Genomic DNA, 22,910 nt, shown 5'->3' on the forward strand with positions numbered 1-22,910 from the left:
GTTTATTGAGGTGTGTATGGACTAATATCTCCTATTCTAGTGTATAGGAGTGTTTATTAAAGTGTTTATGGACTAATATCTCCTATTCTAGTGTATATGAGTGTTTATTAAAGTGTTTATGGACTAATATCTCCTATTCTAGTGTATAGGAGTGTTTATTGAGGTGTTTATGGACTAATATCTCCTATTCTAGTGTATAGGAGTGTTTATTGAGGTGTGTATGGACTAATATCTCCTATTCTAGTGTATAGGAGTGTTTATTGAGGTGTGTATGGACTAATATCTCCTATTCTAGTGTATAGGAGTGTTTATTAAAGTGTTTATGGACTAATATCTCCTATTCTAGTGTATATGAGTGTTTATTAAAGTGTTTATGGACTAATATCTCCTATTCTAGTGTATAGGAGTGTTTATTGAGGTGTTTATGGACTAATATCTCCTATTCTAGTGTATAGGAGTGTTTATTGAGGTGTGTATGGACTAATATCTCCTATTCTAGTGTATAGGAGTGTTTATTGAGGTGTGTATGGACTAATATCTCCTATTCTAGTGTATAGGAGTGTTTATTAAAGTGTTTATGGACTAATATCTCCTATTCTAGTGTATAGGAGTATTTATTGAGGTGTGTATGGACTAATATCTCCTATTCTAGTGTATAGGAGTGTTTATTGAGGTGTTTATGGACTAATATCTCCTATTCTAGTGTATAGGAGTGTTTATTGAGGTGTTTATGGGCTAATATCTCCTATTCTAGTGTATAGGAGTGTTTATTGAGGTGTTTATGGGCTAATATCTCCTATTCTAGTGTATAGGAGTGTTTATTGAGGCGTTATAGACTAATATCTCCTATTCTAGTGTATAGGAGTGTTTATTGAGGTGTTTATAGACTAATATCTCCTATTCTAGTGTATAGGAGTGTTTATTGAGGTGTTTATAGACTAATATCTCCTATTCTAGTGTATAGGAGTGTTTATTGAGGTGTGTATGGAATAATATCTCCTATTCTAGTGTATAGAAGTGTTTATTGAGGTGTTTATGGACTAATATATCCTATTCTAGTGTATATGAGTGTTTATTGAGGTGTGTATGGAATAATATCTCCTATTCTAGTGTATAGAAGTGTTTATTGAGGTGTTTATGGACTAATATCTCCTATTCTAGTGTATAGAAGTGTTTATTGAGGTGTTTATGGACTAATATATCCTATTCTAGTGTATAGGAGTGTACATGAAGGTTCATCTAGTGGCTGTTTTTTGACACTGCTTGTGTTCTGTTTCTTGCAGCTCAGCATTCTGTGGATGATCTGGGTGGGTTGTCCTGGGCAGGAGATCTGGACGTTCCTCTATCATACAGTAAGTAACTATCAATGCTAAAGGTTCAAAAGTCTCATAACTTAGTCTCTTTTACTGTCTAACCAATGCTTGTTTTTGTCTTAATATTAAAACATTTCATGAGCCCATGTTGACATTTTCTACCTTATTTTACCTTCAGTAATATTAATGGACAATATTTCAATGCAAATTTTTAAGACTTACAAAACCAGAGCTGGCTTTTGGTCTTCGTAAATGTGTGTTTATGAATATGTGAATATGAAAATGTACACAATTTACAGTAAAAGCTACCTTTTACTGTGGCAGTCGTACATGATATGTCGGTATATGGTTACGGTCGAGCTCTACATTTTATCTCGGCCTGGGGGTCTTTGTGGAGGGTCTAATTTACTTTCACAGCAGCACTGGTTTCTTACATTTTAGTCCCCATTGCTCCCCAGCAGCTCAACAAACAAAGATCCAACAAAGTAGTTCCTCTGACCTCTGAGTTATGGAGAAAAATCAACTGATTTAATAATATTTATTTAATACATTTCAGGTTCAGGTTCAAATGTTATGTATTGTTATATATCTGACACATTGGGAAACAATAGAAGTTACAGTAGAAATCTGGCATGTGCAGAAGTTATGGCACATTTTATTGCCTTGTTGATCTTTTTCCAGTTTGTTAAATTCAGGAAACCACAGTGTGCTTTACATTTCCCATACAGGACTTAGTTTTCACTTGTTTGTACTATAGAAAATCACACGAAACATTTCCTTTACCAAATGTTTGCATACGACTGGAGTTTGAGTTTTGAGTGTGTGTGTGTATGTGTGTGTGTTATAATTGAGCTGTAGTGCCGATGCTTACAGTTGCTGTTCCTGGATTTCATTAAGTGCTGCTATGTAGGCGTAGGTCTAAAGCTTTCTGAGCTGTATTTTGCCCTAATTGCCTCATCCTCTGCCTCGCACATAAACCAGCAGCTTCAGTAACTCCCCAGCCGAGCCTTCAGAAACACCAGAGATTAAGTTCATTAGTGTTGCTCAAGGAGTTTTAGGCCGTGCAGCATCGCAGAGCATCTTAATCACAGTTGTTAAGTGAGGAATGTCCACATTTTTACACCTGCTTCATTTAGCCTGGAGATTACTGGCACTCAGCGGGTCTGTTTGCACTCCCCTGCTGCCCAAACAACTCGGCTCAACTCTAAATCTTGGCTTTAAACAGTGGTTTTAGCAAACAGCTCACATTTGTTGGGTGTGGAGTGGGCCCACCAGCCCAACGCTTTCACAAAAAGACTAAACAACTTTCTGTTACCTTGCAGTTACTGCATACAGTGCCACAAGCTTAAAAATAGTACAGGTGCTTCTTTTGGGCCAAGCCATAGAAGATCCACCTTTTTGTTCCATATGACAAATACCTTTGTTATAGAGAGGTCTGAAGAACATTTTGAAGGTCTAAAGGTCATTAAAATTCAGTAGGGTCCAAATTAGAGAAGGTTTCCTCAGGTCAAGCTCTAGAACATCATACTGTCTAACTGCATTAGGACTCAGTAGGCTAATAGTTCTATCAGCATTTAAGGATCAATGGCACGCCCTCTTTTTGATGAGGTGGGGTGGTGATCATCATCCAACATCCTTTCCTCACTAACGCTCTTGTGACTGAATGCAATCAAATCCTCACAGCAATGTTGCTCTATTCCGAATTTAGTGGAAAGTCTTCTTCTCTGGACAGTAGAGACAGTTACTCAAACAAAAGCAGGAGAAACAATAGAATGAATAGAGCAGGTGTCCAAATACTTTTGTCCTAATAGTGTATATTATAATGGCAGCTTCTGTCTGTGTCACTGTTCACCTGATCAAAGCTAAATAACTATACACCTGCCATTTCTGTCTAGCTGTCAAAGCACAGTCGCTGTCTGTCCTCTCTGACAACACACAGTTCCTGACAGACTGGCTGGCAGTGTGTGTGTGTGTGTATGCGTGTGTGTGTGTGTATGTGTTTCACACAGCCTCCTATCTGAGTGATTTACATCTCTGTGATCAATCATCTGCTCTTTAGTAATTCACTTTAAGTAAGTCTTTCAAAGCAGAGCAGCAGGAGGGCCACGGACCTGCAGGCCTTAATCACTTCCCCGCTCTTATCCTCACTCTTAAAATAAAGGTTCTGAAAAAAGGTCAACAGAAGAACCAGCTAGGCCACAGATGCCATGGAGGTTCTCTAGAAACTGTCAGTAGACGATTATTTAGAGAACCACGTTTTGTCAATGACCTGGTTTTGAAGAACCTGAAGAACCTTTAAGAGGAACCTTCAAACCTTCAACCTTCAAATCCCTTTTTGAATTATGGTTGGAGAACCAAAATGCGGGGTCAAATTTCCGAACTCAGGTCCACTTGCTCTGAGAGTTTGGTTCAAGTGTTTAACCTACTAACCTTAATCTACTACACCTCAACCTAACCTTAATCTACTACACCTCAAACTAAACCTAATCTACTACACCTCAAACTAAACCTAATCTACTACACCTCAAACTAAACTCAATCTACTACACCTCAACCTAACCTTAATCTACTACACCTCAAACTAAACCTAATCTACTACACCTCAACCTAAACCTAATCTACTACACCTCAAACTAAACCTAATCTACTACACCTCAACCTAAACTTAATCTACTACACCTCAACCTAAACTTAATCTACTACACCTCAACCTAAACCTAATCTACTACACCTCAAACTAAACTCAATCTACTACACCTCAACCTAAACCTAATCTACTACACCTCAACCTAAACCTAATCTACTACACCTCAACCTAACCTTAATCTACTACACCTCAAACTAAACTCAATCTACTACACCTCAAACTAAACTCAATCTACTACACCTCAACCTAACCTTAATCTACTACAACTCAAACTAAACCTAATCTACTACACCTCAACCTAAACCTAATCTACTACACCTCAAACTAAACCTAATCTACTACACCTCAACCTATACCTAATCTACTACACCTCAAACTAAACCTAATCTACTACACCTCAACCTAAACCTAATCTACTACACCTCAACCTAAACTTAATCTACTACACCTCAACCTAACCTTAATCTACTACACCTCAACCTAAACTCAATCTACTACACCTCAAACTAACCTTTATCTACTACACCTCAACCTAACCTTAATCTACTACACCTCAACCTAACCTTAATCTACTACACCTCAACCTAAACTTAATCTACTACACCTCAAACTAAACTCAATCTACTACACCTACAACTAAACACAACCTTACCTACACCTAAACCTAATTCTAACCTAAACTTAATCTACTACACCTCAACCTAAACTTAATCTACTACACCTCAAACTAAACTTAACCTACTACACCTCAAACTAAAACTAAACTTAACCTACCCTAAATCTAACCCTACCTACACCTCAACACCAACCTAAACCTACTACACCTCAAACTAATTCTAATCTTAACCTAACCTAAAATTAAACTAACTTACATCTCAACACCAACCTAAACTGAACCTACTAAACTTGAAACTAAAGCTAAACCTAACCTAACCTAAACTTAACCCTACCTACTACTAAACCTAATTCTAACCTTAATCTAACCTACACCTAACCTACATCTTAACACCAACCTAAACCCACTACACCTCAAACTAAAGTTAAACTAAACCTAACCTAATACTAAACTCAACCTTGCCATAACTAGTCAAACATATGTTTGAAATATCTTCAGATAAGATTTTCTTGAGGTGCACTTTTAGTCGTATGTGTTGCATCACCACTGTGAACAATTCCGACTGGGGACGTTTCTCTAGAACAGAGCATTTCACACCAAACCACCTCCAATCTAAACGACTGAAAAATCAATACACCTCCCTCTTTAAACTTTCCTTAATCGCCGGAAAGTCTGGAGTAAATCACTGTAGTTAAGATGAATTTCGCTGGTAGACTTCTGCTGGAAGCGCCGCGGGATTGGCTTCATAAATCATTACTGAGAGACAGGTATCTTCTCACCACAGGTTGTTCAGAAATGCTTTCATTACGTATATCTCAGAGTCCTGGAGCTGACACTCAGCTGTGATATGGCTGCAGACAGGCGTAAGAATCGCACTGGCAGTGTATAATTATCACCTTGTTGGCGTCAGAGACAGCAAACAAATGGGATCTCTCTGGAATTAAGCGTATGCCTCAGTGATAGCAGCATAACCGAGGCTGACGGCAGCAGGCTTATTGATTCTGACACGTTGGCGATGCGATAACGGGCTTCGCTCAGTTCTGCAGGTCTGGGGAACGCTGGACAAAGTGGATATTGGAGAGGAGGGAAGAGTTTTAGACCGTTTGTACACAGTGGGCCACGCCGTGTACTTGTCTTAGACATCACATAAGTCTGGTTTTATGAATTGGACACCTCCAGGGTTGGGTTGTCAGGGGTGAGATGTGCTTATGAAGGGTAGCAAAGCAGGTTTGGGACAGGAAGGTCACTGGTTCTGGAACATGGGACTATCCTCCCACAATGTTAACCCTCAAGTGCTCCTCAGATGCTGAAAAGACCTTCCATTGCTGTGAGGGTTCATCTTAATCACAGCACATCAATGGAATATCAATGGAAATCATGAAACCATTAGTTTAGTCAATAAATCTCAAATCTCCATTTTTCACGTGTGAAAAATTGCGTCAGAAGTTCATGAGGAACAGACCAATAGAAATGCTCCACCTGGAATTAAATCGTTTTACATTGACTTCCATTGAAATCTGTAAAGTTGCCTTTTTTGGAGATACAAGGATTGAGACTGTAGCGTGTAGCATGGAATTCCTGTCTTGTCTGGAGTCTGACACTTTGTAACACACCTCCATCGAGTACAGCCCACCTGTCTATCTCTCCGTCGTCATGGTGATCCATCATCGGGGTCAGCTTCGGTGACTAACTGATGGTGGACCGGCACAGATTTATTTGACAGCGTTGCCGTGGAGAGGCCACCCGGTAACGGCCCGGGCCAATCCTCGCCATCCATCTAAATGACACGGCTGACAGTGATCAAGGGTCTCCCTTTCTGGCAGAGCTCATGGCCATCAGGGCTGTGCGTCCGCTTCCAGTGAAGTGCGCTGTTTGGCAGGAGAGCGAAGGCTTTCTCCCGGCCTTTGGAGTGCTGGTGGTAATTCAGTGCACCGTGGGGGGGCTGCGGCGGCAGCAGCGCCTAAACATCTGTTTGCTCTGCGGATGGAAATCAAAGAGTGGATCGAGTGATTGAGATTTGAAATGCAGATGTAGGTCTTTCTGAAAAGGGCAACGGCACCACTGAGAACAACCGAGCGCACTGTCATTTTTTCTAGCGAGGCAAATCGACTGGTATATATTCATCAGATTCAGAAGAGATGTCTTTTTCGTTTTCGGCAAATTGACAGATAGGTATTCAAAGTGCTGTGTGCAAACTGTTAGCCTGTTTTTGGATTTGTAGACACCTACAGGGGTCTCCATGTCTGAGAATGGCTTGTGTGTTTTGCGTCAGAAGTTCATGAGGAACAGACCAATAGAAATGCTCCACTTGGAATTAAATCATTTTACATTGACTTCCATTGAAATCTGTAAAGTTGCCTTTTTTGGAGATACAAGGATTTGCGGGACTGTAGCGTGGAATTCCTGTCTAGTCTGGAGTCTGTCACTTTGTAACACACCTCCATCAACTCCAGCCCACCTGTCTTTCTCTCTGTCGTCATGGTGATCCATCATCGGGGTCAGCTGATGGTGGACCAGCATCAGTGTTTTGAACGTAGACCCTTTAAAATTTGAGCACAGATGTTAGGCCTGCTTATTATTTGGTGGTGTGTCCCCTTCAGCTAATGTAAGCATAAATATACACGGTATTTCCAAATGTTTGTGGACACCCTTCTAATGAATGCATTCAGCTACTTTAAGTTGCACCCATTGCTGACACAGATGTGCAGCAAATGCACACACACAGCTTGTCTAGCCCCTGTAGTGGAGAAGGACTGCCAATAGAATAGGACTCTCTGGAACAGATCAACATGAACCTATTGGTACCATGCTGTCTAATGCCAGGCGTGGGCTATAGAGGGATATAAAGCCCCCCAGCATTGAACTGTGGAGCAGTGAAAGAACTGTGTTCTCTGGAATGATGGATGGTGGAGCTCCATCTAATACTTTTAGGATGATCTGGGAAGTTGGGGATGATGCTGTTAATGTTGAATGCAGTCAAATCCTCACAGCAATGCTCTGTAGAAAGCCTTCTTCTCTGGACAGTAGAGACAGTTACTTCAACAAAAGCAGGAGAAACTCTTTTTAATACCCTTCAATCCAGAAGAAACAGTGAATGAGCAGATGTCTCAATACTTTTGTCAATATAGTGTATGTAGAAAGATCTTCATTAAGGTGGTGCTGTAATCTGTCTGTAACTATAACACATTGTCAGTAGTGGCATGAAATGTAACATTCATGGTGGGAAAACGAGGAGGAGAACCCCCCCTCCCAAAACCCAGCTATCCATCAGCAACGGCGGTCTGTATCTGCTGGGTCTCTTTCTGTCTCTCTGATGACCCGTTTTCCCTGGTCTCCTCTGGGACACGGTTGTGTTTCCTCCATCTAAATCAGCTTCCAGTCTGATCTCCTCAACCGCATGTTGTTCTCCTCATTGGGGTGGTGTGTGTGTGTATGTGTGTGTGTGTGTGTGTGTGTGGGGGGGGGGGGGGGGGGGGTAAATTAGGACGCGCTGAAATGAAACTCTTCTGCTAAGCCTCTATTTGATTCTCTCTGTATCTCTGTAATGAACCTTAGGGCAACATCAGCCATGCTAGTAGAGTAGCTTGTGGTATAGATTACAGTGCTAACCTGGCTAACTAGCAGTGTAGCCCCAGACTAGGCTTAACTCATTAACTCATTCAGGACGCCGGCCTTAAATGTGAACACCGCTATCCGACATTTCTTCTCTAATCAAGGTTATGGTGAGCAATCTCAGAACAATAGCATCAGTAGCTGTAACTGCATGGTATGTCCAGATGTTTAAATTGCACCCATTGCTGACACAGATGTGCATTTGAAGCTTGTCTAGTCCTGGTAGAGAAGATTTGGCAGTAGAATAGGACTCTCTAGAGCAGATAGTAAACATGAACCTGTTGGCTCCATGCTGCCTAATGCCAGGCGTGGGCTAGTGAGGTGTAAAGCCCCCCAGCATTGAGCTATGGAGCAGTGGAAGAACTGTGTTCTCTGGAATGATGGTGGTGGAGCTCCATCAATTACTTTTGGGATATTGAGTTGGGGATCATGTTGGGTGGTCCAGAAAGTCTTCTTCTCTGGACAGTAGAGACAGTTGCTCCAACAAAAGCAGGAGAAACCCTTTTTAATCCCCTTGATTTCAGAAGAAACAATGAACGAGCAGGTGTCCCAATACTTTTGTCCATATTGTGTATTTATTGTAACTTTACATGGACACTATATACTGTGGTAACGCATCACAGAAGTCTACCATAATCGAGTTACCAGCCGTTAGCTATACAGCCTTACTTTTACATAAAAAAGCTACATAGAGCTTCCACAGAGTGAAGAGGCATGAGTGAGGACCACCCGACCCACCCAAATAGATTTTGCTGGTCTGATAAGTCCAAACTAAAATCGAACCCTATTGCTTGGGAATCCCTCTGGAAATGATGTATGACTGCTGCCTACTCGCAGCTCCTGCCTGGTGTAGTGATGGTGTGGGTGGAGATGTCTGATCTGAATGGTAGAGCGAGGCCTTTTACCCCTTGTTTGAACTCACCACGTCTCTCTGAGCCCTACAAGAAAGAAAGACTTCTTGAGCTCGTACAAAATGGCACAAAGCATACATACTCACTCACTCACCAGGTGTCTGTCTCCCAGGGCCTCTCTGAGGGTGAGGGTATGTCAGGTTGAGGGTAATAGTGAGGGAAAACTTTCAGGCTGCATTTCTACCACCAGCTTTAAAAAGACCGGGCTCCAAAACATGTTAAAACACACTACCACTCCTGTAACCACTGCCTCAGGCATTGAACACTGCTGCAACCAACCTCCAAGCGCTATAACCCAGAGTAAGAGTTCCCAATCCCGGTCCTGGAGGCATGAAACTGAAGCTACCACCAAGCTGAAGACCCTACCTGAACCTGACCTGAGCCTGGGCGGGGGAGTTTGCCCACAGCAACCCAAAAGAACGAAGCAAGAAAATGTGGCTCTTAGGGACTCAGACTAAGACACCATGGCCTGAGGACCGCAAGTTCAAATCCCAGGTCATGCTGCTTCGGCATCAGCAGCCAGAGCCTGAGAGAGCACAACTGGCCATGCTCTCTATGGGTGGGTAGATGGTGCTCCAGCCCCTTATGACACCTATTGTGATGCTGTTGGTGGTAGTATCAGAGCAGGAAGATCCAGCATTGGCAGCACTTCAAAAAGAGGCAGTGCCTGACTTGACATGAATCAGGGGAGGCATCTACTTGTGCTTAACCTTAGGAGCATCTTCTAGTATGAGAACTAGAGCAATTGGTGTAGTGCAGGGCTGCTCAGTCCTGGTCCTGGAGATCTACCACCCTGAAGAGTTCAAATCCAACACAGTTGACTCCAATGTTCAGTTGCTCCTGAAGGCCATCATTATCTGGATCAGGTGTGTTAGATTCGGGGTGGAGCTAACTCTGCAGGGTGGTAGATTTCCAGGACCAGGATTGAGTTGCCCTGGTGTGGTGTAATGGAAAGGGTAACACCAGTGCCCTCCCTTTGGTAGACTAGCGTTCAATTGCCTGGTTTTTCGGCAAAATGTAGGACTCTCTGGATTAGACTGCTATAGGGAATCCCTTCCATAATCTCTCTTTGATGGGCAGTCTTACAGCTTTGACCCGACAAGCCATGGACTCTACAGGATCATGAAGATGGCCTTTGGTGTCTGGCAATAATACATTAGCAGCAAATCCTTTAAGACAGAAGCACAAATTCTTGAAGGTGATGAAGGTGCACCTCCAGAAGAAGAATCTGAGACACTTTGACAAGAACCATACTGGGATGGTCTAGACAATGACTGGGTCTGAACACAGTTGTGGGAGGTGGAACCTCAATTAGCATCATCAATGAGCCTTAGGAGCCCAGGACCTTCTTGCTGTTCACCGGTTGTCCTTCCTTGGAGAACTTTTGCTAGGTACTGAGCACTGCATACCGGACACACTCCACAAGACCAACCTGACGTTTTGGAGATGTTCTGACCCAGTCATTGTCTAGAACATGCCAGTATGGTTCTTGTCAAAGTGTCTCAGATTCTTCTTCTGGAGGTGCACCTTCATCATCTTCAAGAATTTGTGGTTCTTGGTTCAAGTTTTGAATAGCCAAGAGTGAATATCCAGCTGAAGTAAAGTAATAAATGCAAATAACTTCAAAAGCTAGACCTATCTGCGGAAGAGGACGCAAAGGAACAGCCTATAGATTTGAACCGAGTCCACTTTGCGCTCGCTGTAAGAGTGGAGCCGAGACCTAATGCATTATTCACCAGTGGGGTGAGTATTTACTCAGTGAAATCATATTCACACACAAGCCTGTGAGTGTGTGAGTGTGTGAGTGTGTGTGTATGGGAGAAGATGGGATTGGGACGTGCTCAAGTATGCTCTTGTGTAGATTCGGTCATCGATTCTCCTCTACCTGAATTTGATATGTTGCCTTATGAACTGGAAGAGCGTGCATTAATTCCACACTGAAGAGGTTTTTATCTGAAATGAGGAATCTGATATTCCACTCGTCCACGGCACTCAAAGCAGCTTCTCCAGCAGCGGACGGCTACAGTGGCCGCATACTGAAGGAAAGCCTCTCCAGAATAACAATACTGTCCATAAATGGAAAGCCATTTCTATTTCCCATCTCTGGTCAGCTTCGAAACGACACACAGTCAGGCATTCAGACCTTTAAAAAAGCACTTTGGTGGAAAATCTAATTTGCAGTTTTCCCCTCATACCTCAAATGCAGTCGATCAGCCGAGACACGCTTTCCGTCTGAAGTTTGATTCTTTGGCTTTCCGCTGGAGCTATGAGGCTAATGTAGCTATGTAATGTAGCATAACGTCAACCACTTGCCTGAATTGTCAAACACTCATCTCAAACCACGTCTCTAATAGACTGATTTCTAGCTGGTTTCTGACACATTGGTGGTGGCAGTAATAAAACAGTAGTAGCCAGCATGGAAAAAGAGTCCTAATTCCAACCAGCATGAGTTATATACCATAGCACTGATGATCCGGTTCCAGTGGCAAGCATGGATATATTACACTTTGAGAAGAACCAAACCGTGAACATTTTTGAAAACATCAGGCAGGACTTTGTGGGGTGTTCCTGGGATGCAGTGGTCAGTACCTACCAACAGGGCTCAAAGGAAGGACGACTGGTGAACTGGTGCAGAGTCTGCCAAAGGCATACTCGAATTACGCAGCTGCTTTGGGCCCCATCGCCACCAGGGGGCCACCAAGAGCAGCAAGATATCATAGTAAAATCTATATTTTAAAAATAACATTGAATAATAAAACAAAATGAAGCAATTTTTATATTAATTTATTTTAATAAATTGGCACACCGATACTAGGTTAATCAATTCCTGCTGTTGATATGCAGATTAGACGCAGCGTTGGGTGGTCGATAAAGGCCTGGGTGCTTCAGTGTATTGCACAATATCTCTGTCTTTATGAAACAATGAAGCATCTGGTGCTGAGGTGGTGGTATGGGGAGGGAGGGGCCCAAATGAAAATCTGCTTAGGGCCCCGTAAAGACTTGGGCCGTCCCTGAAGTGGTGACCAGGTCATGGGCGCCCAAGGCTCTCATTGCTGAACTTACAGGACTTAGAGGAGGATTTGCTGCTGACATCTTGGCACCAGATTTCACAGGACACCTTCAGAGGTCCATGCCTTGATGGAGTCAGAGCTGTTTTGGTGGTGCGAGGGCGGGCTACACAATATTAGACAGGTGTGTTTAATGTTATGGCTGATAGGCGTAGGTTTTTGGTTGGGTGAGTGTGCGAGTCTATGTTGGGAGACTGATGTAACCAGGAGTTGCAAAATCCTTTGCTTGGAGGAAAAGCAGCACGGAGTGTACAGGCTTCAGAAGCAAGGTGAGCGCTAAGTGACCTCCGCTTGAACACAAGTGTTGTTTTTCCCCATGCCCTGAGAGCTTGGCAGGCTTTTGTCAGAGTGCAACAGCTCTTTTCCGAATCCCTGTCCTCCTGAAAGTGGCGGACCAGAGTTCACATCAAGTGCAGTCTACACCAGGTCTGGACACTGAATGAGATTGCTTCATCTTTCTGTTTCAAGTTTTGAGACGGTGGGAAAAGGGGCACTGGGACTGGTGGAGGTGATGGAGGGTGGTGTGAGAGCTCACACTGAGCCCAAAATGCATGTCTTGAGCTGCCCTACATGCCTTAAAAAATCTCCTCAAGTCAGAACAGCTCCTCATTTGCAAGTGCTCCTGTATGAGGACACTTTAGACATTCGGAAACCACAGAGGAACTGCAACAGAACATTAGAAAATATCCATATAAGCCTTTATTAATCACTGTATTGGACTGAGGCAGTGGTCCTGATAATGGCCTTATAACCTTAGGAACACTACCCTACGATCTTTCTTTAAGATCTTGCGAATAGCAAGTAAAGTGACCCAATGACGGCAAGGGTTAGAGGAAGTTAGACAGAAGGTGTTTCCATTATTTAAAGAGTTTTCTTGACCCCTTATTGTCAGATCAGGTGGTCCATGCCCATTACAAGCAATGCATTTACATTTACGGCATTTAGCAGACGCTCTTATCCAGAGCGACTTACAAACGTGCTTTTCTAGTTTAAATAGACTAGAATTCAAAGCTCCTCTAATCTTAGACTCTACTAAACACAAGTCAATATGGAGACCATAATACTCTACTCTTCGCCCAAGTACTCTTCAGTCTGGGTTTGAGGACAGTGAGTGTTGGACTCTGCTGTTCAGACACCCAGGGGAAGTTCGTTCCACCACTTCGGTGCAGGACAGGAAAAAGTCTGGACGCTCGTCTTCCGTGGATCTTAAAGGATGGCGGGTCGAGCCGAGGCCGTACTTGAAGCTCGAAGGGCTCTTGGTGCAGATCGGCTTTTGACCATTGCAGTAAGTCATATCTCATCTCCATCCTCTCATCTCATCTCCATCCTCTATATCTCAGGCCTATATCTGTTGATCAAGGGTGATCCAGCCTTCTGGTTCAAAGCAGATGTTGCTCCGAACTCCAGCCTAAGTTCTCAGAGTTCTCTCCCTCGCAGTCAGAGGGTGAATTTGTTAACTACCATTGGTGCCTCATGGGATTCTGCAACATGATGGGCATCCAATCTCATCCACAGTAAAGCAGAGGTGCATCAGATTCCACTGATTTAATCTGTTATTCTAAGTCCTTTTCGTGCTTGATATACTGTAGTGGTATAAGAACACCGCCTCCCCTGTGGCAAAATAAGGTTCAATTCCCCGGCCAGGCAAGTACACCAAGCTACACCAATAAGAATTCTTTGGCAAGACTCCTAACTCCACTGTCTACCTGTCTGTGTAACACGATTCAGGTGTCAGTCGCTCTGGATTGGAGCTTCAGCTGAATGCCACGCTTCATCTTAGGTGAGATAGGACACCCCTGTTCACACTAGGAAACTAGGAAAGCTGGAGAAACTGGAAAGCACACCTCTGGAGTGGTGGCTAGCCGCCTCAGTGCCTGAGGAACAATAGGAGGTTAGGTGTCTTGCTCAAGGGCACCCCTACCAATGGATGTTCCCCAGCCATGGATGTTCCCCAGCCATGGATGTTCCTCAGCCATGGATGTTCCTCAGCCATGGATGTTCCCTAGCCATGAATGTTCCCCAGCCATGGATGTTCCCCAGCCATGGATGTTCCTCAGCAATGGCTATTCCCCAGCCATGGATGTTCCCCAGCCATGGATGTCTCTCTACCCATGGATGTTCCTCTACCCATTGATGTTCCCCACCCATGGATGTTCCTCAGCTATGGATGTTCCCCACCCATGGATGTTCCTCAGCTATAGATGTTCCCCTACCCATAGATGTTCCCCACCCATGGGTGTTCCCCACCCATGGGTGTTCCCCTACCCATAGATGTTCCCCAGCCATAGATGTTCCTCAGCTATGGCTGTTCCCTTACCCATGGATGTTCCCAAGCCATGGATGTTATCCTACCCCTGGCTTACCCCTGGCTTACTTACTTGTCCCAAGCCCACTTCTCTAACCTTTAGGCAACAGCTCCGTCTATTCCCTCCTAACAAGGGCATGGCGGGTCTGCTCTGACGTACTGTTGTACATGTATTGCCGACACGAATGATCACTATTGTCGGGAACTCCTTGGTCACTCTCTCTCTCTGACAGAAAAAGAAGTTCAGCAAGTCAAGGAAGCATTTATGGATGTCAGGTCCCTTGCGTAAGACTTCAGCTAACCAGCATAGTGTGCTGCTCCCTCCTCACTGAATAACTGAATAATGGAGAGGAGGGCTGTGTTGATGAATACAAGTTGCTTCTTTCAATGTCACACGGGTCAACAGCCTAATTATTAATACCGAGTTATGCACACACTTTTGACTTTTTTGTATAAAAGCGTGTACCTCTCTGCCCCCTCTCTGCGTAACTTGAGCATGTTCCATAAGCTCATTAATAAAACTCATGCATTATTCAGAGCCCAGCGTTCTGATGGAGGAATGGAGAGAGAAGGGAGATAAACTGTGAAGGGCTCACTTTTTTTTTTTGGGGGGGGGGGGGGTGTTTGGGGGAACTGACAAAAAGACAGACATCCTCAAAGGCTTCTGGGAAATTCTGACTCAACGGTCCAATCTATGTGTTATTCAGATGGACCGCTCAAGCTTTAAACTTTCAGCTGATTTTAAAATGTGGCCAAAAACAGAGCTCAGAGGAACCTAGAGGATTCTGCACATATAGGTTACAGTCAAACTGGCCACTTTATGAGAAACACCTACCTTGTGCTGCCACTCACTGGCCACCTTATTAAAAACACCTACCTCATACTTCTGTTTCCTGGCCACTTTATTGGAAACACCCACCTTGTGCTTCCACTCACGGGCCACTTTATTAGAAACACCTAACACCTCGTGCTTCCAGGCACTGGCCGCTATATCAGAAACACCTACCTTGTGCTGCCACTCACTGGCCACTTTATTAAAAACACCTACCTCATGCTTCTGTTTCCTGGCCACTTTATTAGAAACACCTAACTTGTGCTTCCAGTCACTGATAAAACATCATGTAAAGAATCAAAATATCTATATTTGTGTGTGTGTGAGTGTGTGTGTGTGTGAGAGAGAGAGAGAGAGAGAGATTTGGGGTTATTAGAGTGTATAGTCAGTCTGGAGTGACAGGCTGAAGATCAGGGTTAGCTCTGGTCCCCTGTGTGCTGTCCTGCTGAAAGTCAGACCGGAGTTTACAGCACACACAGACAAGCTCTCTCTCTCTCTCACACACACACACACACACACACACACACACACCGTTGTTGGGCGGGTTTGTTCTGCACAGGCCGTTCTTCTTCTTCACTGTAATGCCAGTGGTTAGAGGGTGACGGTGTTTAGGGACGTTTAGAGACAGAGCAAAAAGCCTCTTAGGCTAATTCCCCTCATTACGCCTTTAATCACCACAGCAAACGACCCTTCCCCTGGACCCCTGCATGTGTGTGTGTCTCCGTCTGTGTTTGTGTGTGTGTCACTGATGATTACTCAGTCAGCCCTGACCTGATCTAATACAGCATCACAAATAGTAGTTTGGGAGAGAGTGTGTGTTTGAGTGTGTGTATGTGTGTGTGTGTGTGTGTGTGTACATGTTTGTATACACAGTATACCTTCACACCTCAAAGAACAATCTGAGAGCTTAAACATGCTCTAGAGCTGGGGTGGGCGACGGGGGCCAGAATCCAGCACAGGTTTGCTGATTCCCCTGCTCTAACAGACCCACACCTGCAGGAATCCGGCCCCCCAGGATTGCAATTGCCCACCCTTGAGCTAGAGTGTTTAAAACAGTGTTTATCTGGTCATGGTTGTTCAATAGATGGAAGTGAGAAACCCTGAACCTCAAACACTGCTGTGCCACCTTCAAAAGAACCTCCAGCAGAACTGGAACAGGCCGATTCCAAAATCCCAGAACTGTTACATCACAGTCCTGACTCATTCTATTCCCACCCCAACATTTACATAAACCCCGCCCACTAGAGGAAGCCTTAGTCAAAGCTAAAGCTGTAAAGCACGAGGGGGAGTTTGGGAGGATATGGTGTTGTTGATACTGTGTGTGTGAAAGTGAATACATTATTTGGACAAAAGTATTGGGACAGCTGTTCATTCATTGTTCCCTTATCCCATATTTCAAAAAGGGTTTCTCCTGCTTTTGTTGAAGTGACTGTCTCTACTGTCCTACTAGAATTTGGAGAAGCATTGCTGTGAGGATTTGATTGCATTCAGCTCCTCAACTCATCTCAACTCATCCTCAATGCTGGGGGGTCTTTATACACCTCTAGCCCACGTCCGACATTAGGCAGCATGGTGTCGATAGGTTCATGTTGATCTGCTCCTGCAGAGAGTCCTATTCTATTGGCAGTACTTCTTCTCTATAGGGACTAGACAAGCTGTGTGTGTGTGCATTTGCACATCTGTGTCAGCAATGGATGCAACTTGTAGTATTTATTAGAAGGGGTGTCCATATAGTGTGTATGTACATATAAATATGGCAGAGACTGCCTTGCTCGTTTTTTCTGTGTGTGTGTGTGTGTGTGTGTGTGTGTGTGAGGTGTGATTGTGTGTGGAGATTGTATCTGAACAGATCTGTCCTGAGGCAAGTGTGTTCTCTGTAGGGAAGCAATGTCAGCCTAAAGCCTGTACCATTCAATTCACCAACACACACACACACACACACACACACACTCACAAAGACCACCACAGAGCACCAACTGTGAAATTAATTGAACTTGTGGTCTGTGGGGCAGGCATCACTCAAAGGACTGTGTGTGTGTGTGTGTGTGTGTGTGAAAAAGAAAAAGACCCCTCCAGCGCAGAATTCAGGTCACTCTGCCGGTGAGATGACCCCAAATATCTCCGTCTCTCTCTCTGTCTAAACCAGCCTGACATTTAAAGGATGCTGGACCTTCTGCACTTTGGAGAGAGTGATGGTGTTTCTGTTCTTCTGTGAGCTCTGTCTCCTCCCCTGTTCACCTCTCGCTCGCTCTCTCTGACTCCCCTGAGGACGGCGTCTAAACCCTGCTGTCTCCGCTCACAGCCTGCGCTCAGATTCTTACAGGCTCATTTTCTCAGTTTTTCTCAGATCAGGAATCAGACAGAATCGCAGCCCTGAGTCCCTGTTAGGGCTTCTTTACGCTCAACGTTAAATACGGATATGGACGCAGTCTTCTGATGGTACTCTGCTTACGGATACGGACGGAACGGAGCAGTACCAAACTGCACACTGTAAGGGCAGTGTAGCCAGTAGCTTGAGCGAAGCACCTCCTGCACCACCGCTGTGTTTGTTGCTGTAAGAAACTGTTGACTCTGAACTGCCCTCTAGTGGATGTGCTACTTAACATGCCAATGTAAAGGATGCACAGAAGTATGTGGACAGTGACGGTTACATAGTTCGGGATGTAGTGGTTGGTGTGGCGCAACAGATAACACCACCACCTACCATTGCGTTACAACAACACCATGTGGGAGACCAGGGTTCGATTCCCGGTCTGGGTGACTATGCTGTGCTACACCAATAAGAGTCCCTGGGCAAGACTCCTAACACTACATTGGCCCACCTCTGTAATACAAGTAACCTTGTAAGTCGCTCTGGATAAGAGCGTCTGCTAAATGCCATAAATGTAAATGTAAATAAATCTTATTTGGGTCAGAGCAGCAGAAACAGGGTTTACTGTACCGCTTTAAGTCAACTAAGAATTATTCAGTATCCACTATGAATTCTTCAGTATCCACTATGAATTACTCAGTATCCACTATGAATTACTCAGTATCCACTATGAATTATTAAGTCAACTAAGAATTATTCAGTATCTACTATGAATTATTCAGTATCCACTATGAATTATTCAGTATCCACTAAGATGTGTTCATTGTCTATTATGAATTATTCCTTATCTGCTGAGTTATTCAGTAATATTTCAGACTCAACTAAGAACTCATCAATATTCAGTAAGAATTGTTCAGTATCCACTATTAATGATTCATTATCTACTAAAAATTTCAGTATCTACTATGAATTAATAAATCAACTATACATTATTCAGCATCCATTATGTATTATTTAGTATCTACTATGAAATGTTCAGTATCCACTATGAATTATTCAGTAATATTAAGATTGGTTCAGAAAATGACGAATAATTAATCTGTATCCAGTAAAAATCTAGTTCAGTATCCACTATGAATTATTAAGCATACACTATAATTTTTTTCAGGATGCACTATGAATTATTCAGTATCTATAATAGTATATTGAATATCTACTATGAATGATTCAATATCCCCTATTATATATTATATTATATATATAATACTTATTGAGTATCTACTATGAATTAATAATGTGTGTAACTTACTAATTCAGTATCTATTATAGTATATTGAATATTTACTATGAATTATTCAGTAACTTGCATGTGCAGATAATTCATAGTAGATATTCAATATACTATAATAGATACTGAATTAGTAAGTTGCACACATGGTGAAGAGAAGCTAATTTAGCTTTAAATTAAAGTTCTACCTTTTCATTCATTCTGCAACTGCTCAGCTTCTACTCCTCTGGAAGGATACATAAAAAAGGGGGATGTCCACAAACTTCTGGACAGGCAGAGTCAGATCCGAGCTCTGTATCTTTCAGGCGTTTCAGATGCTACTCCGTGTTCCTGGGAATTTAAAGAGTAAACTGTTATTGAACAAGTTGTTTTTGGTGTCTGTGCGTACGGGCTGTGCTGAGGCCTCTCCTCATGTTATCCTCTCCTCGGCGGCCTCTGCAGAAATGCGTTTTGTCTCCGAGTCCGTTTTCATCAGCCTCCCTCGGCTGGTGTCATTACTGCCTGTTCAATTCCGCTGCCATCGACTCCTCGAGACGTGATCTAAAGGAAAGGCGTTCAATAGCCGCTGGAAGCTGCAGAGGGCCAGAAGACTCAGAAGGGCTTCCGTGGCTGTTGATAAGTTCAAGCTAAGAAAAGGAGAGTGTGAGTGTGGTTGGGGGGGGGGGGGGGGTGAAAGGAGGGGGCGTGGGCGGTATCCAGTAGATTTGTTGTGGGTAATTAATGGGAGGAGAAGAAAAGGGAGGAGATGGACAGAGTGGACGTGGAGAGAGATGCTCTCCAGTGACCACTGGCTTTCATAACATCAGCTATCACTGCAGCCCCCGCACTACTCCATTCATTCCTGCTTGATGACACAAACACAGTGGAAACCCCCCATGAACCACATAGGGTACCACTGGAACCATTGGGCAACACCCTACCAACCACCTGAAACACAACGTCAACCATGTGAACAACCACTGAAAGCATCATAAAACACTCTAGCAAAGCCACAACTTTCACAACTCACAACACCTTAGCAACCACTATAAAAGTATTATGGCAAGCACTCCTAGCAAACAACAAAAGCACTTTAGCATCACCATAGCACCAGTTTAGCAACACCTTAGAAACCACTTAAAATACCAGAGCAAGTCTCATAGCAACCACTTCAAACACAGTGGTAATCGCATTGAATACTGTAGCAACCACCAAAAACATTTAAGCTTCACCATAGCACCCATTTAGCAACATCTTAGCAACCGCCTTAAATACCAGAGTAAATCTCATAGCAACCACTTCAAAAACCTTAGCAATCACCTGGAATACTGTAGCAGACAAAAAAGCACTTTAGCATCACCATAGCACCCATTTTAGCAACACCTTAGCAACCGCCTTAAATACCAAAGCAACTACTTTTAACACCAAAGCCACAACCTGATATAATATAGCAACCACCAAAAAACACTTTAGCAAAGCCATACTGAAATACCATAGCAACTGCTGTAGCAACCACCTGGGACACCTTGGCAACCACCTGGAATCCAACAGCAATGCCCACAGCAACCGCATTGAAAACTTTAGCAACCACTTGAAATACGAATAGCAACCTCCCTAGCAACTACCTGCTGTACAATATCAACCACCTAGAAACACTTTAGCAACACCTTAGCAACCACCTGAAATACCAAAGCAACTGCTATTACATAGCAAGCACTGGGCTACCTTGGCAACCGACTTGCAAAAGCAGGTGCATCGTAGTGACCACATAGCAACAGCCTAGCAACTGCCTGGAAGTGGCGAGAGAGACGAGGCGAACAGAGGTGGAGGGAGGAGACAGAGGAGGATGCTGAGTGAGGAAGAACAGTCACACAGAGAAGAGAGTGTGTGCTGTCCCACAAATATAGACTGAAGCCCCATGGACACAATCTGTGCACCACACACACACACACACACACACACAACTGCACACACACACAACTCTTTATTGGGGTCAGAGTGTTCTGCAGTGTGGCCCTGATCTCTGCTCTGAGTCTCCAAACTAGAAGTGGATCATCAGCGTTGCAGCCTCTCACACACACACACACCCCAGTGAGAGCTCATGCAGGTGTACACTCAGGTGTGTGAATGCTGTTTCATAGAGCTTAGAGACAGTTACTCCAACAGAAGCCGGAGACACTCTTTTTAATCCTCTTGATTTCAGAAGAAACACTGAATGAGCAGGTGTCCCAATACTTTTGTCCATATAGTCTATGCATTTTATACTTATCAGAGGTCTGGTTAGAGGTCTGAGTGACCATCTTCACGGATCTCACCCAAACAGAGTGTTTTACTGGCTCCCTGTTTTACAGAGCGACACCCTCTTAAAAAAGCGATGATGAAGGACAGGGAAAGGACGCGGCGAGCCTCCATCACTGAAACACATCACACACACCTTCCCCCGCTGAGCTCCGGCTTCAGAGCGCAGCTCTGCCACGTCCAGGACGGACGAGCGCGGCGCTCATTAATTCCCAGCTACGACCATAAACGCTTGTCAAATTACTTAATGGAATTAAAGTGCTTTTACCCCGAGAGGCCCGACACCACGACCTTTCCAATCACAGATATCCTGCGTCCTGTAATCAGATCTGTGACTCTCGGCTAGATCACAAATATACATAATAATGACCTCATTAGACTGCAGAGCGCTGCAGCGAGGGGCACCTCACAACACCCTCTCTCTCCCACTCTCTCTCTCTCTCTCTCTCTCTCTCTCTCTCGCTGTCTCACTTTCTTTTTCTTGCTCTCTTTTCCTACCTCTATCTCTGTATCTCACTATCTCTCTCTTCTCTCTCTCTCTTTCTCTCTCTTTCTCTCTCTCTCCTCTCTTCTCTCTCTCTCTCTACCACTCTCTCTCTCTCTCTCTCTCTCTCTCTTTCTCTCTCTTTCTCTCTCTCTCCTCTCTCCTCTCTCTCTACCACTCTCTCTCTCTCTCTCTCTCTCTCTCTCTCTTTCTCTCTCTCGCTGTCTCACTTTCTTTTTCTTGCTCTCTTTTCCTACCTCTATCTCTGTATCTCTCTCCCTATTTCTCTCTCTCTCTCTCTCTCTCTCTCTTTTCTCTCTTTCTCTCTATTTCTCTCTCTCTCTCTCTCTTCTCTCTTTCTCTCTCTCTCTCTCTCTCTCTCTCTCTCACCCTTTCTCTATCTCTTTCTGACTCTCTCACTGTCTCTGTGTATCTCTCTCCCTCTCTCTCACTCTCTCTTCTCTCTCTCTCTCTTTCACTGGATGATGGATGGAGCTCTTTTGGGATAGGTTGGGGAGATGGGGATGATATGGTGGGTGGTGATTATCTTCTCTGGACAGTAGAGACAGTTACTCCAACAAAAGCAGGGTCAGCTCTTTTTAATAGCCTTGACTTCAGAAGAAATGATCAGGTGTCTCTATACTTTTGTCCACACAGTGTCCCTAAAAGGTTAGTAAGGAGCTGTGAATCACTTCTGCTTTCCTGGAACTTTGTTGTGTGGTTGTCTTCAGAAATGTCCTTTCTGTTCTGGACGCTGCAGAATATTAAACTCCTCTCATCATCGGATCCAGGATGAAGCAGATATTGGGTTTTATGAGACTGGCGTCGTGCGGAGAATCCCCAAAAGTTCACAGTCATTTTAATGAAATGGCTCTGCAGAGATTTAGCAAGAACAGCGCTTCTGACATCAGCATAAATAATCTCAGCGTTTGACTCATTATATCATTTCACCATTATTTTAATTCATTCACTCTTGTCTGTCATGGACAAATGAAGTCTGCGGAGACCGGCTTCAGATTTTCATTAGCTGCTCTTCTCTTACCTTAAGATAATAACGGAGTCTGAGCAAAGCTCGAGCCAGGATTACATTTCCTTAATAATATTTGCGAAAATCAATCCCGGTCCAATGTTTAATTTTCTAACCGACTCCCAGAGCCAGGGAGAGTTTGCCCAACCCCAGAGCAGAAACATGACTCAGGAGTTCCAGAGCTGTTCTGGGATCAGATTTCTGCTCAAGTCTTATTAC

At 43.8% G+C, this 22,910-nt stretch overlaps 1 protein-coding gene across 1 annotated transcript in view; it reads left to right on the forward strand.

Annotated features, from left to right (window-relative positions):
* The window catches only part of LOC140551027 (uncharacterized), a 63,415-nt gene that overhangs the window by 22,574 nt on the left and 17,931 nt on the right, over nt 1-22,910 (forward strand). Inside the window, exon 5 of the mRNA XM_072674397.1 lies at nt 1,284-1,352. Within this exon, the coding sequence (XP_072530498.1) occupies nt 1,284-1,352 (69 nt within the window). The remainder of the gene's footprint in view (nt 1-1,283; nt 1,353-22,910) is intronic.

Source organism: Salminus brasiliensis, chromosome 3 (assembly GCF_030463535.1).
Source record: "Salminus brasiliensis chromosome 3, fSalBra1.hap2, whole genome shotgun sequence".
Classification (NCBI taxonomy): Eukaryota; Metazoa; Chordata; class Actinopteri; order Characiformes; family Bryconidae; genus Salminus; species Salminus brasiliensis.